At 54.2% G+C, this 15610-nt stretch overlaps 1 protein-coding gene across 1 annotated transcript in view; it reads left to right on the forward strand.

Moving 5' to 3' along the window:
• Nucleotides 1-15610, forward strand: part of WNK2 (WNK lysine deficient protein kinase 2) — a 166775-nt gene that overhangs the window by 133346 nt on the left and 17819 nt on the right. Inside the window, exons 29-33 of the mRNA XM_014529505.1 lie at nucleotides 1027-1241; nucleotides 2084-2272; nucleotides 2943-3041; nucleotides 8098-8142; nucleotides 9500-9759. Coding sequence (XP_014384991.1) covers nucleotides 1027-1241; nucleotides 2084-2272; nucleotides 2943-3041; nucleotides 8098-8142; nucleotides 9500-9759 — 808 coding nt within the window. The remainder of the gene's footprint in view (nucleotides 1-1026; nucleotides 1242-2083; nucleotides 2273-2942; nucleotides 3042-8097; nucleotides 8143-9499; nucleotides 9760-15610) is intronic.

Genomic DNA, 15610 nt, shown 5'->3' on the forward strand with positions numbered 1-15610 from the left:
GCCAGCCCCTCCCTTACCCACCCCCTCATCCCAGCCCTGGGCACCCGATACTTGAGCTCCCTCCCCTGGTGCCTTGTGTCAGCCCCCTGGGCACCCTGTGGGGATACAGTGCCTGCCTCCCCACCTGCACTGGCAATTCTTAGGGCCCCAGAACCCCATAATCTGAGAGGCCCACTTTGGGCAGGACTTGGGGAGCGTGCGGGTCTCCCCCAAGTCCTGAATCAGGCGCTCCCAGCTGACCAGGCATCTCTCCCCCACTCCAGCCAGCTTCCCCCTGGAAACTTCACACTCTGTGAATCTAATCTGATGCAATAGCACTTTTCTGTTTAGAGAATCATTTTTCTAAAACAAATCTGGCAGGCGCTGAAGACATAATAGGAGAAATTAGAACTTTTTTCCTTCTACCTAACCGTGAGAACACCTATTTCCCCGCCACACACCAAGGAGGTGGGCGAGGCTGCCCACAGCCAGTGCTGCCACCGTCTTAGCAGAGGCTTCCCACCTGTGCCGCCTGCCAGGTCCGCTCTGCCCCTTGGGGGTGGTGCCCGAGCTGGGAGCCCCTGGCAGGGAGGGGCTGCAGCCAGGGCCTCAGATCCCTGGCTGGCCACATGTTTCCACTCACCCCTGCCGGGCCCTCTGAGATACCCTGGTGCTAGCTCCCTGCAGGGAGGAGAAAACAGCTTGTAAACGAGGCACCTCCCAGTTCTGAGTGCTGGTTAATCACTGTGATTATGTACAGGGTTTATATTGTGAGCATAAATGTGTGAAGGTGTCCATACCCCAGCCTCCCCCCACACCAGAAAAACCAAAACAAACAACCCAGCCGTGTTCCAAGCCTGGAGGGAACCGCGTCTCTGCAGGCTGGTCAGGGCCCCTTGAGTCCCACGTGGTTGAGAAGACGTTGGAATAAATGCCGGCTCCTTTGAGCAGCCGCACTTCCCAGGTGTCCTGCAGGGGCCTGCCCCTCACTCCTCTCCGCCCGGAGCCCGGGAGGCCCACCCAGCCCTCCTCTGCTCCCCACTGCAGGCACCTGCGGGAGATCTCAGAGCTGCAGAGCCAGCAGAAGCGAGAGATCGAAGCCCTGTACCGCCGCCTGGGCAGGACGCTGCCCCCTAACCTGGGGCTCTTGCACACGGCCCCCCCTGCCGGCCGCCGGAGGAAGGCCAGCAGGAGCAAGCTGAAGGCTGGGAGGCTGCTGACTCCACTGGTGCAGCAGCTCAAGGTCGTGGCCTCCAGCACAGGTCGGCCCTGTGCCCTGCTGGGGGCTGGGCTGGGGGCTGGGCAGGTGGAGGCAGGCACCCAGACCTGGAGGGGCGCTTCTTTACCCCTCATGCGAGCAGGCCATGGGGCTGTGGCGGGCTGGGCCCCTGTGCTGTGGCCAGAGGAAAGGACCCAGCCCGGGAGTTGCAGCGAGGAAGGGGGGGTCGGGGGCTCAGGCTCTCCAGAGCAGGGGCTGCTCTTCCCCGTGGGCTCCGCCCTGCAGGGTGCTGCCAGGACGGGGCTGTTTCCTGGCCCGTTTCTTAGACATATGTCACCTGCTGACAGTGGGGGCTGAGCAGCTGCCTTGGGGGGGGAAGGGTGGTGGGGCTCCAGCCCTTGCCCACAACCCTCAGCACTGAGGTTGTCCGCGGTCCCTGAGCCCTTGCACCCTGGGGTGGAGACCCAGTGAGTTGAAACGCTCGGTCACGCCAGGTGGGAAGCTGGCCACAGGCCCTCCCTCTTGGCGTTGAATGGCACCTGCAGGGTGTGGGGCACAGGTGCAGAGCTTCAGGCCCCATGCCCGCCCGAGAGCCGACGGAGTGAGGGGAGGCTCGCTGGCCCGAGCGGCCAGGGCCTCCGGAGCTGCCATGTCCTTCCCATGTGTTGGCGTGAGGCAAGCCCGATCGGTGCTGTCGACCAGTGGAGACTGGTCATTTCTTTAATCCTCCCACCACGCCCACATGGCTCACCAGCCCCGTGCCCATTGCCTGCAGGGACTCAGCTTCCCCAAGGTCACCCAGCAACAAGCAGAGAGGACAGCTGCGCACCGTGCTGGCCGCTGCCCTCGGCACCTCATCGTGCCTGTCCCCTTCTCCCCACTCAGGTCACTTGTCAGACTGCAGCCGCACCCCTCTTGCCCAGGACCCCGCCAGGGCCGGGGCAGGGCCCGCCGCAGCGGCAGACTCCTGTGGGAAGGCAGTGCAGACCCAGCAGCCTTGCTCCGTGCGGGCCTCCTTGTCTGCAGACATCTGCTCCGGCTTAGCCAGTGACGGGGGCGGAGCGCACGGCCCAGGTGATTCCCAGCTTGCCCGCCTCTGAGCATGTGCTAGCCGCGCAGGCCGTGTGGTGTAGAGGGGATGTGCGCTGTGGCCAAGGCTGCCGACAGCTTCTGAAAGACGCGATCCTAGAGGCAGCCTTTGAATGAAAAGAGTGGGTGGCCACGCCTCACAGGCTTTAAGTGGCTCCGAGGGAGGCATGCTTGGCTAGAGCAGCCTGGGGAGGGACCACTGAGGTCAGACGTGGTGTCTGCTGTGTGGTCTGTGCCGGGTGCAGGCGCCGCCCGCTCTGCCCTGCCCCGTTCCCTGCCACACGTGGGTCCAGAAGGGCCGCTGGGGGCCAGGGCGCAGCTCTGGAGCTGGGAGTTGGGCCTTGAGGTGGAATGGCCGTGGACACAGCAGCTGTGCGATGAGGCGCTTCTCCCACGCCATCTCTGTGCAGAGGCGTGGGGACCACAGCCCCTCCGGTCCCTGCCCTGCCCCGCACGCGCTCCTGGGTCCGCCTCTCTTCCGCTCCAGCGCTTCCTCCTTTCCATTCTGTGGTCGGTGGCTGTGGTCCTCGGGGCTGGGCTAGGTGCAGCCGCGGATGCTAAGTGACGAGGCTGAGTGGCTGGTGGTGCAGGCGGCAGCCCGAGACTGTACTTGATGCCTGTCTCTCTGTTCTCTTCCCTCTATATTCACTTGCAGGCTGGACGGTTTACCACCCAACGTCTGAGAGAGTGACCCATAAGTCTAGTAGCAAACCTCGCGCTCGATTCCTCAGTGGACCCGTGTCTGTGTCCATCTGTCTGTATTTGTTCTTTTGTATTTTATCACCTCCCGGCCCTTGGTTCTCCCTCCCCTCTCCCTGTCTCCATCACCTTCCATATGCTTTATAGGAGCCTCCCCTACACCATTGACCTCGTTTATTTAATATCGAACAGAGCCTCGTCCACACCCACCCGCCTGGCCCCAGAAAGCACGGTGCATGCTCGCGGCTCCTGCCGGCACCGGCGCACGTGCAGCGGCCGCCTGAGCCCACGCAGACCCGCCCCGCCCCCAGGCCGCTCTGCACTTCTCTTGTCACTTTGTATTTTTTTAACGTTGGACGTACTTTTACTTCTGTTGCGATTGCGACAAATACACACGTCCACTGTCCCCAGTTCCAGCAACAACAAGACAGCCCGGCCTTCTCTCCATGCATGCATGACGTGCTTCACACGTGTCTGGACTTTGAAGACATGCATGTGAGCGAGACAGTGCTGGCAGGTCACCGTACAAGGCCCGTGTCACAACATCCAGTAACCCCCACCCCCCTGCATGCAGACATGCTGAGCGCGCACGCCAGCTGGGACACCCAGCCCCTCCCCTCTGCTCGCCCCAGAACCTCCCAGCCCCGGGAGAGCTGGCCCCCAGCCCCTCTGGGGTCTCTAGCGCCTGCACTGCACCTGGTGACTCCCCCTCGCCTCAGGGCCAGCGAGGCAGCCGGCTGTGCGGCCCACAAGCCCCGTGACAGCACTCAGTCCCAGCCGCCCACACCCTGGTGCCCTCCTGCGGCCAGGACGTGTGCCCAGGAATGGGCACCTGCTCAGGGCTCTCCCAAATTGTTTCTTATTCCTCAGATGGATTGGCAAGTGAATCAAAAGCTGTGGGCTTTTAGATTTTTGTTTTTAACAGAAAAATTAAGCTTTTTGCCAATTAGATTGGACATGCTGGTTTGGGGCGTGTGGTCTTTTGCTTGTACAATAAAGATACATTGTGCTTGCTGGGACCTGAGGCCACGCCCACAGGAGGCACCCATCCCCCCCCAGAGGGCACGGCTCCTCCCAGGCAGCAGGCGGGTCGCAGGCGGGGACCAGGGAGAAGGGCCCCGGGACCGCCCGGGCGCTCCTTGCTCAGGACAGATGCAGGTTCAGCTTGGGGGGCTCAGGCTGCTGGTCAGAGGGGGGCCAGCTCTCTGTCACTCCTCTGCCTTGTGCGTGGCTGCCTGGGAGCTGTGGTGTGAGCACACCTGGGTTCCCGGGCATTTCTGTGGGAAGTGCCTGCCAGCAGGGGCTTCCCTGGGGCCTGGAGGAAAGCCAGCTGTGAGCAGCACCGGCCTCAGGCCATCACCACTTTCCCTGCAGAGCCACCTGGTTCTGCTTTTCTCTTTTAGGGTTTTCTCTTTTTTCACTATTACTTATTGTTCCAACATAAAAGAAAAATTTGAGGCCTAGCAGGGACAAGGAGATTAGGCTTTGCTTCCGCCCTGGCCCGGAGGAAAGGAATGTGTGAGGCACAGCTTGGTGCAGACCCGCCTGGCCGGTGGTGGGTTTCAGGTGGCACCCACTGCCTGGTTGGCCTGCTCCCTCGGGTGCTGGGAAGGCGATGACTCTGCTGTTTGCACAGCCCAGCCGGCTCTCAGGCCGTGAAGTGGCCCGCTGGCTCTGAGGCTGCGGTGAGCAGTGTGCAGCCTGCACGGGGCATGGAGCCGTGAGCGCCCCTGCCGCTCTGCTGGGGCTGGAACAGCCAGGACCCCTCCCTTCGGTCCTGGTACCCACCCGGCCCTCGGCTCCTGGAGCTCCCAGGGGCACACGACAGGGGCGGGACATGGGTCTGGGAGGGCTGAGAGGTTGGCCACGGGGAGGCGGAGCGGAGCTGGAGTCAGGGTTGCGGGCCTGGCCTAGGCCGGAGGGAAAGCAGAGAATGGTCTCGGTTCCCCCTCCTGAAAGGAACAGGAGACAGGTCTCTGGGAAAGTCAACTCTGTGTAAAGTTCTGAAGCACAGAGGCCCCAGGTCCCCTGGGACTCAGAGATGAGAGAGGTGGCTAATGGGTGGTGGCCCCGCGGAGCTGTGGGCAGTGCCAGGCGCTGGGAGGCCTGGGCCGAGAGCAAGGTGGGCACAGCCTCAGCAGCTCAGGTGGGCGGCCCTGAGCAGGGCAGACCCTGCTGCCGTCCAGCTGCTGCTCATCCTGCAGGCCCCCTGCCCAGGTGAACGGCTTGGGGCGGCCGGGGCGGGTTGCGGAAGTGACGGTGTCCTGGTGTCCTGTTGTCAGCAGTTGTCAGGGAGGGGTCCTGGCTGTTCCAGCTCCAGCAGAGCGGCAGGGGCGCTCACGGCTCCATGCCCCAGACAAGAGGGCCCAGCGCAGGCCCCACGCTCCTCATTGGCCCTTCTGCCTCGGCTCCCCCAGACCAGAGGCAGGGCTCACGTCCTCCGGGACTCGCTCTGCACACGGACCGGCGTGTGCTCTGTGCCTTCGGCCACATGCCCGGTGTCCAGGCTGCAGCAAGTTTGTCTCTGGGACCCGTGGCCCCTGTGCAGACCCCGAGGCCCGCCTGCGCCTGGTGTGTCCCTCCTGCCTCCCTGTGAGGACCCGCTGCGGTGGGTGTGGGAGCGGGCCCGGGGGACCGAGGAGGAGCGCCTACATGTGGCCCCCGCACCTTCACTCACGCAGGTCCAACTGGTGAGCGCTGGCCCCGCAGGCTGTCTGAGGGGCCGGCCCCTGTGCTTGGGCCTGTGCGTCCCAGACAGGGCTGCTGGGTGAAGCCCCCTGGGCAGAGCTGACGCATCTGCTGCCCAGTTTCTGCTCCACAAACCAGTTTTGGCACTTTTCTCAGCTTGAGAAGTTGGTGGCTCAGTACATACTAGTAGACGCCCAGAGCAGTACCTTGGTGCTATCCCGTTTTCCTCTCTGTGCAGAACCGAGTGCGTCCTGCCGCTGTCGGGGTGCACGACCCCTCAGCGACGTGCCTCATCATGGGGTGGGGAGCCCCGCAGGGCCCGGCCCTGTGGCAGCATGTGAGCACATGGCAGAGGAAGGTGTGGGCGTCTGTGGGCCTGGCCCATTTATGAGTAGCAGGCACCCTCAAGTTGGAGGCATCGCCTGGCAGCCAGCCAGAGGCCGGGGGAGGTGGGGGCAGGTGCCCAGCAGGCACCCAGCCGGCTGGCTGTCCATGCCAGGAGCAGCCCCTGTGCCTGTGCCAGGGTGAATGTGGGGCGAAGGCGGGCCGCTCGGCACCCCTGCAGCCATGCGCCGCATAGGACAGACTGCACGGCCTCTGTGCTGCCCTCAGGCAGGAGAGCAGCTGTCCTGCCCACGTGGACATTCCCAAGTGTTCTGGGGCCTGGAAGCTGGCTCGTCTCTTCCCAGGGCCTTGGCTGAGGACAGAGTCCTGCCGGGGACACCCTACTCCACAGGAAACTGGGGGTGTGGGGGGGACTGGTCTGCTATTCACCCTTATGCCCCCGAGGCCTCCTCTGGCTTCCTTGTGGGGCCTGTGTCAGCCCCGTGTGGTTCCTGGCACCCTGCATTGCTGCCGAGGCCTTGTGGGTGGGAGCCAGGTGCACCGCAGTGCAGGGTCCGGTCGCTTTGGTGAGCATCCAGGGCAGGCGCGGCAGGCGCAGACCCTGGGAGAGGCTGAAGAGGCAGGGCTGTGGGCTCCAGCACACGGTGGCTGCTCTGCCTCAGCCCAGTGGCGTGAGCGCAGAGCATGGCCGGACAGGGCTGCTTTGTGTTTGAAGGTCAGCAGAGGGCCTGGAGCCGCTGTGCTCTGGCTTTCACCGGCCTGTGTCGGTTGTGGGGTGGGGCCTGCATGGCTCTGCACCCTGAGCAGTGTTCTGGTGGCCGCCCCGGCCCTGGGTTTCCGGTGAGGTCTGTCTGGGCTTTCATTGAGGGCCCTCTGGGAGTCTGAGCAGGCACCTGGCCGTGGTGGCCGTCACACGGAGGACGGGAGCCAGCCCTGCCCCAGAACTCCGGCCGGTGGCCCCGCGGCCCGCTCAGAACTCGTTCGGCTGGAGACCCGGCTGGTGTTTATCCCATGTTCTGGGTCACCGGTTGGGGCCTGCTGCGGTCTAGACGCTAAGGCTCCCACCCCAAGAACGTGACGGGGAGCATGCAGACAGGCTCTGGGTGGCCACGCGCCCTGCGGCCCCGGAGGCCCGTGGGGAGCACAGATGCACAGGCCCTTCAAGGCTCTCCGCCCCCCGGGGTGGGTCTGGGTGCTGCTTGTCCCTTTGCTTTATGTGCTCGTTAGAGACGGCAGGATGAACTGAAGAACAGGCAGATGGGAGCCCAGTGGCTGTCCTGCCCTCACTCAGGGCACGTGGCTTGCCTTCCTGGGCTCGTGCTGGGGGCTGCAGCGCCTCCGGGAGCGGCGTGGTTGTGCGCAGGGCCTGCTGCTGTGAGGGCCGTGGGCAGGAACCTAGACCCTCCGCTGGCGCAGCCTTGCTGAGTGACCTTGGGGATGCCGAGCCCCCTGCCTGTCCCACCTCAGCTCCTGACTCCCGGAGTCCCTCCCGCCCTGTCAGGACCCGCCCACACTGAGGTCAGGCTCTGGGACCCCAGGGCCGGCAGCCTGGGGCAGGGCCTGGCCCTGCCTGCTGGGTAGGAGATACCAGACAAGACCCAGTGGAAGAGAATCGTCCCTGCCTCTCCCACCCTGGACAGGACCCTGCCTTCCCTCCTGCCCGCGCTGGCCTCAGCCCGTAAAGCAATGTATCTTTTTGCACTTGGAAAACCCCATGGCCCAGGGGCCAGGTCGGCTCCAGAGCCAGCGGCCAGGGGCTCCCAGAGCCCTACCTTAGAGCCAGGTGGTGAGCTCTGCCCTTTTCTTGGTTTGGTTTTCTTTTCTTTTCCTTTTTGGAATATGTTTCTAGAGATACACACTCTTCTCTCTGAACGTGGGCTTGGCCTGCCCCTCCGCCCTCAGCGAGCGTGCGGAGCTGCACCCCGAGCCAGGGGCACCCTGAGCCCGAGGCCGTCCTGCTCCGGCCTGCTGGCCACCGCTCCTCCTCGCACACCGATGACCTTCGCTTAGAGTGTGGCTTGTCCCGTGCTACTGTCTGGCCTAACCCTGTGGTCTGTGTCGTTCTCTCTCCCTTGCAGGGTCTGCCTTGAAGCGTCTCTGTCTAGGCAAAGAGCACAGCAGTCGTAATTATCGGTTTTTCACTCGTCCGCTCTCCATCGCATGGCCTTTCTTGTGGCTAGTGCCCCTTGGCTTCCCCGGCCGCCTGGAACCACAGGGCTGGCGGGCAGGCAGGAGTGGGCCTGCACTGTGCCCGCCCTCTGTGGGCACCGCTCACCATTGCCTGGTGGGGCAGCCACTGGCGGTGCCCCTTGGCGTCTCCATGGGTCTGAGACTGTGCATTCCAGCCAGTTCACATCTAACAGGCTGTCCTCTGGAGCATCATACATTACCAACCGCTGATTGGCTCCTTTTCCAAAACCGCAGGGAGGAGTATTTCCGTGAGGCGCTAAGGATAGCGCCAGAGGAGGGTGCGGGCCAGAGCGGGACCAGCCTACCTGGGCTGCCCGCTGCTCATCTCACGCCGTTTTTGTTTTGTTTTGTTTTTTTTCCTTTTTTTCTTTTCTGGCTGAAACATTCATGTAGATACAGCTTGTGTGTAGAATCTCATTACTAACATATAACTGTCGTGTCTGCTTTTTGTTGCTAGACACTAAAGTAGACTACATTTTGCAATAGCTTGTTTGAAGAGATGGTCATTAGGTTATTTTTAAATGCAGAACTTTAAAAAAGTGGCCTATTCAAAATTGCCAACCAGAAATTATATGTTGAAGAAAGGGAGGGCACAGCATTTTTTTAAAGTAAAACACCCTGTTTGGGTCATTTAAAACACACCTTCTAGTGCCATGGGGAGGGCCGTGTCTTTGCCCAGCTCTTCGAGCCTCGGCCGGGCCCCGCAGCCTGACTCCCGCTCCAGCTGCTGGTGGCAGCCTCAGGTGGCTCCCGATGGCGGGCCCATTGTGGGTGGAAAGCTCTAGGCTTGTGCCCTTTATCAGCACCTCCCCCAATGCTCTGGCGAGGAGAGGTGCAATTTCTGTGTCTTAAATTCAAACACCAAGCCACTGAAGTCACAGGAATGCCAGCGATCCACCCACAGCAGCAGCTGTGTGCCCAGAGCAGCCCCTTGGCGTCCTGATGTCAGAGCTGAGCGTGCAGGGCCTGAACAGGCTGCCTCCCGTCTGCGCCAGGAGTTTCCTTCCCCAGCTCTCCCGGGTCTGGCAGGCCGAGCAGCGCGGGCACAGAGTGGATGCTGCCTGAGGCTGCGGCAGCGGGCCCTGGCCCTGCTGGTTATGAGGGGGTGACGGCCCAGGCCCCTGTGGCCTGCGGAAGCGCTTCACCACGCCCACAGTGGGCACGTGGGTTCCTAATCAGACCATCTCCTGAAGCAAGGTGTTGCCTGGCCTGCGCGCGACCATTGAGTGATGCAGCTGGCCCTGTTGCTGGTGGCGAGGCCGCCAACGCTGCCTGTGTGTGCCTCCCCAGGGTCCTCCACCAGCAGCCTGGCCCCAGGCCCTGAGCCGGGCCCTCCCGCCGCCCTGCACGCCCAGGCGCAGGTGAACAACAGCAACAACAAGAAGGGCACGTTCACGGACGACCTGCACAGGCTGGTGGACCAGTGGGCCAGCCAGGCGGCGGGGGCTCCGCAGCTGAAGCCGTCACTCAACCAGCTGAAGCAGACGCAGAAGCTGCAGGACATGGAGGCGACAGCTGGCTGGCCCCCGGCCTCCGGCGAGATTCGGGCTGTAAGTGGGGCGTGGCGGGGTCAAAGGGACAGGCTGGCAGCCAGGCTGGGACCTCAGATTTCAGCAGAGCAGTAGCTTGCAGCCTGGCATGGGCACATCTAGGTGGGCTGCTCCGGGTCTGGTGACCTCAGGCTAGAGATGTAGGGGGCCTGCACACTGCCCTCGGGGGCACCCCTTGTTGGGCTCGGGTATCCCGTAGCAGGTGGGCAGGAGCCGGGAGCTGTTGGCTGACCTTGTCGCGTGGTGCGTTCCTGTGTCGGGGCTGTGTCTGCCCTGCCGGAGGAGTGCTCCCTCTTTGTCGTGTTCCGGGGCAGTTTGTGCAAGATGTGCTCTTTCTGAAATGTTTAGCAAAGTTCGCTGGGGACACTGTCTGGGCTGGAAGTTCTTTTTTGAGTGTGGGAAGGTTCTCCTATGACCTTTTATTTTGAAAAATTTCAACCACATGGGACAGTTTAAAATTCTGCAGTGAACTTCCGTGTGCCTCCTGCCTGCACGCTGTGATTGACTTTGCTGTTTTTTATCCCAGGCCTCCATCCCATGAGGGTCAGGTTTCGTTAATGGATTCCATTTCTTTTATAGTTTTAGTACCATGTGGAGTTTCTCTTTCTGTTAAACTCTGCTTTTCTAGCAGTTGGTACTTCTTTAAATTTATCAAAGTTTTCAATTTAATTGGCATTAAAGTTCATAACCTCTCCCCCAGTCTGCAGCGAGGCAGCTGTGCACGCTCCCTTTCTGTAGGGCAGTGATGGCGAACCTGTGACACGCGTGTCAGAGGTGACACGCAAACTCATTTTTTTGGTTGATTTTTCTTTGTTAAATGGCATTTAAATATATAAAATAAATATCAAAAATATAAGTCTTTGTTTTACTATGGTTGCAAATATCAAAAAATTTCTATATGTGACATGGCACCAGAGTTAAGTTAGGGTTTTTCAAAATGCTGACACGCCGAGCTCAAAAGGTTCGCCATCACTGCTGTAGGGTTTATGAATGGCATTCACCTTTTTAAGGAACTCTTCTTGGCTCTGATGATATTCATTATTGTATGTTTCATGAATTTCTTCCTTTTATTATTTCTTTCCTTCTATCTTTGGGTTGTCATTTTTGTTCTAGAAAGTTTCTTGAGATGTGCAGTTCATTGATTTGCAGCCTTTTTTCTCTTATAGCACAGGCTTTCGGCTGAGAAATTCCCTCTAATTATTTTAGCTGCAGCCCAAGTAGCATTTTCTTTGACCTTCAGTTCAAAATATTTGCAATTTCCACGATGATTTTAAATACTATAGTTATTAATTTCCTTGTGATCTTTGTATTAACCATTTATTTGTTTTGTTTTGTTGGGGTTTTTTTTTGCCTAATTGAACTGATGAGATTAAACTCTAGTGATTTCAGTTTGTTAAACATTGTGGGACTGGCTGTCTGACCCAGGCTGTCAGTCTTGGTCACTGCTGCATGGAGGACGGAGGCCCGCCCCTTCCATTCCCTCAGAGGGCCACTCCCAGCCTGAGCCTCGCTTACTTCTCTCCTGGCGCCGGCAGCACCTCCTGGCAGGCACACCTCTGTTAGTCTGACTCCTCACGTCCATTCTCCCTTATTCTGCAGCAAAGCTGAGACCCTTACCGTGGCCCCAGGCCCTGCGGAGCCCACACCTGGACAGGCCGTCCACTCCACCGCTGGCCCCACGCTGCTCAGCCTGGGCCCCGCCTCACCCTCCCTCAGCTGCTAATCCTGCTGCTCAGATGGCTGAGATTCTTACTAATGGTTTTGTTTGTTTGTTTCCTTATTTTTTTGTGATAAATCTAAATAACAAAATTTACCAATTTAATCATTTTGAGTGTGTGATTCAGTAGCATTAAGAATATTCAGCCCTAACCGGTTTGGCTCAGTGGATAGCGCGTCGGCCTGCGGACTGAAAGGTCCCAGGTTCGAGTCCGGTCAAGGGCATGTACCTTGGTTGCGGGCACCTCCACAGTGGGAGGTGTGCAGGAGGCAGCTGATCGATGTTTCTTTCTCATCGATGTTTCTAACTCTCTCTCCCTCTCCCTTCCTTTCTGTGGAAAATCAATAAAATATATTTTTAAAAAAAGAATATTCACAATGTTGTACAGCCATCACACTGTCCACATCTAGACCATTTTCATTATCCCAGACAGAAGCGGCTCACCATAAATAGCCCTGCTCCGGGCCTCTGGCCGCCCAGCCTGTAAATCCCCTTCTGCTTCCTGCTTCCATGCGTGCGCACGGCTGGCACCTCACGGACGTGGAGTCACTTAGCATTGTCCTTTCCGTCTGGCTTCCTCCACTTCGTGTCTTCAAGGTGCATTCGTGTTTAGCATGTTTTAGAACTTCATTCCTTCCCCTAATTTTTAAAGACTGTGGTGAAATACATGTAACAACATTTGCCATCTTAATCATTTTTAAGTGCTAGTTCATTGGCATTAAATACATTAATATTGTTGTTCAACCATCACCACCATCCCTCTCCAAAATTGGTTTATCTTGCACAACTGAAATTCTGTACCCATTGAAAATAGCTCCCTGTAGGAGCCCCGCCCCTGGCAACCACCATCTACCTTCTGTCTTTATGAATCTGACTACTGTAGGTCCAGTCCCCATATAAATGGAATCATACAGTGTTTATCATTTTATAACTGGCTTATTTTATCTTGCATAATGCTCTCAAGGTTCATCTATATTGTAGTATGTGTCAGAATGTCCTTCCTTTTTAAGGCTGAATAATATTCCATGTGTATATACCACATTTTGTTTATTCATTGATCCATCCATGGATACTTGGATTGCTTCTACCTTTTAGCTATTTTGAATAATGCTGCTATGAACATGTTTGAGACCCTGCTTTGAGTTCTTTGGGGTATATACCCAGCAATGGAATCACTAGATCACATGGTAATTCTATTTTTAATTTTTTGAGGAATTGCCAAATTGTTTTTCACGGTGGTTGAACCATTTTATGTTCCCACCAACAATACACAGAGGTTCCAGTTTCTCCTCATTTTTGTCAATAGTTTCTATAGTCTTCTTTTTTAAATGGTAGCCATCCTAATGGGTTTGAGGTGTAGTATCTCATTGTAGCTTTAATTTGCATTTCTGTAATGATTAGTGATGTTGAAATGTTTTCATGTGCTTATTGGCCATTTCTATATCTTCTTTGGAAAAATAACAATGCAAGTCCTTTACCCATTTTAAAATAGCATTGCTTTTTTTGTTGTTGAGTTTTAGGAGTTCTGTATTCTGGAGATTAATACCTTACCAGACATATGCTTTGCAAATATTTTGTGTCATTGTGTGGGTTGCTTTTTTACTCTGTCAATAGTGCCTTTTGATGCACAAAAGTTTTTAATTTTTATGAAGACCAATTTATCTGTTTTTTTCTTTTGTTGCCTCTGTCTTTGGTGTCATATCCAAGAAATCATTGCCAAATCCAATGTCATGAAGATTCCCCTATGATTCCTTCTAGGAGTTTAATAATTTTAGTTCTTATGTTTATCCCTTTAATCCATTCTCTTATATGTGGATATCCAGTTTTCCTAGCAATAGTTGTTGAAAAAACTGTCCTTTCTCCATTGAATGGACCAGGAACCGTTGCTGAAAATCAGTTGACCATATGTGCAAAGGCAAATTCTGTATTCTCTATTCTATTCCATTTGTCTATATGTCTGTCCTTTTGCTAGTATCATACTATTTTGATTTCTGTAGCTTTATGGTAAGTTTTGAAACCAGGAAGTGTAAGTCCTCCAACTTTGTGTTTCTTTTTCAAGATTATTTTGGTTATTTGCCATCCCTCGAGAATCCTAATGGTGTGTGTGTGTGTGTGTGTGTGCGCGCGCGCGCAATGTACTTTAGGATGGTTTATTTATTTTTTTGAAAAAATGCCATTGAGACTTTAATAGTGATTGCATTGAATCTGTATATCACTTTGGGTAGTATTAACATATTAAAAATACTAAGTCTTTCCATCCATAAACATGGGATGCTTTATTTGTGTCTTTCTTAATTTCTTTTAGCAATGTTTTTTAGTTTTCAATGTGTTACTCTTTCAACTCCTTATATTTACCCCTAAATTTTATTCTTATTTATACTATTGTGAATGTATTGTTTTCTTAATCTATTTTTTAGATTATTCATCATTCATGCATGGAAATACAACTGATTTTGTGCCCTGAAACTTTTCTAAATTTATGAATTAGCTCTAACAATTTTTTTGGTGGATTTTTAGAGTCATCTACACATAAGATCATGTCACCTCTGCATAGAGATAATTTTACTTTTCCTTTCCAATATTGTTGCCTTTTACTTATTTTTTTCTTGCCTAATTTCTCTGGCTAGACCTTCTAATATTATATTGAATAGAAGTGTCAAAAGCAAGGATCCTTGTCTTGTTTCTAATTTTAAATCTTTTACCATTGAATATGATATTAGTTATGTGTTTTTTAGATATGTATATCTGGCCTTTATCATATTGAGGAAGTGCATTCTATTTCTAGTTTCTTGAGTGCTTTTATCATGAAAGAGTGTTAATTTTGTCAAATGCTTTGTCTGCATTAATTTTGAATGGTATATCACATTGATTTTCATATGTTAAACCAACCTTGCATTCCTGGGATAAAACCCATCTAGTCATGGTGTATACTCCTTCTAATATGCTACTGAGTTCATTTTGCTAATATATATTTTTTCTTCTTTTTGCTAATATTTTATTGAAGTTTTTGCCATCAATAGTTATCAGGGGTATTAATCTGTAATTTTCTTGTGTTGTATTTATCTGGTTTTGGTATCAGGATAATGCTGGCCACATAGATTGAGTTAGGAAGTATTCCCACCTCTTCAACTTTTAGAAGAGTTTAAGAAAGATTGGTGTTCTTTCTTTTTTAGATGGTAGATTCACCAGTGAAGTCATCTGGTCCTGGGCTTTTCCTTTTTGAGAGGTTTTTGATTACTGATTCAATTTCACTACTGTTATAGGTCTATTCAGAGTTTCTGTTTCTTCTTGAGTGAGTTATGGTAAAAGAAATCTTTCTGTTTTATGTGAGTTATCCAGTTTGGTAGCTAAAAGTTTGTCAATTTGTTCATCTTTTCAAAGAGCTAATTTTGATTTCATCGATTTTTCTCTATTGTTTTTCTGTTCTTTATTTTGTTTATTTTGATTATAACATACAGTTATTAATTTAAGATCTTCCCTTTTTTAATGTAGGATTTACAGCTGTAAGTTTCCCTCTGAGAATTTCTTTTTTTTTTTTACTTAATTTATTTTTATTTAACTGCCAAATCTCCAGAATGGTTCCACCATTTTACCACAGCACCAGCTATGTATTTGATTTCATCACTCCTCATCCTTACCAACACTGGGACTTGAACTCAAAGTTTTTTGTTTATTTTTTTTTGTTTTTTTTTTGTTTTAGAACAGGGCTACTCATTGTTCTAAGCACTGAGGATTCAACAGTGAAACAAGCAGACAAACCCTGCCCTCATGTTTATGTGTTCATGTTTGGCACAGTGCTTATGGCTATCTGTTAATGTTATGATATGGTGCTGCTGTTTACTGCTTTTTATAGGAAGTGATTGTGTTATGCCCAGATTTCAAGATCCCCAAAAGCCCACCAGGGAGCCAGCCGAGTCCGATGCAAAAGCAAAGAGTCTTTATTCAAGCTAGCTCGGCTCCCCGACCACACTCACCGACGCAACGGCAAGCCAAGCGGCAGAGAGAGAGAACTCTGTGTGGAGAGAGGTTTTATAGGGGGGTTGGAGTAAGGGGAGGAGAAAGGACTGTGGGCCCTGCCGATTGGCCAGGCGCAAGTCGGTGTCTTGTTACACAGGATGTGGTCATATCTATGGC

Source organism: Myotis brandtii, unplaced genomic scaffold, assembly GCF_000412655.1.
Source record: "Myotis brandtii unplaced genomic scaffold, ASM41265v1 scaffold684, whole genome shotgun sequence".
NCBI lineage: Eukaryota > Metazoa > Chordata > Mammalia > Chiroptera > Vespertilionidae > Myotis > Myotis brandtii.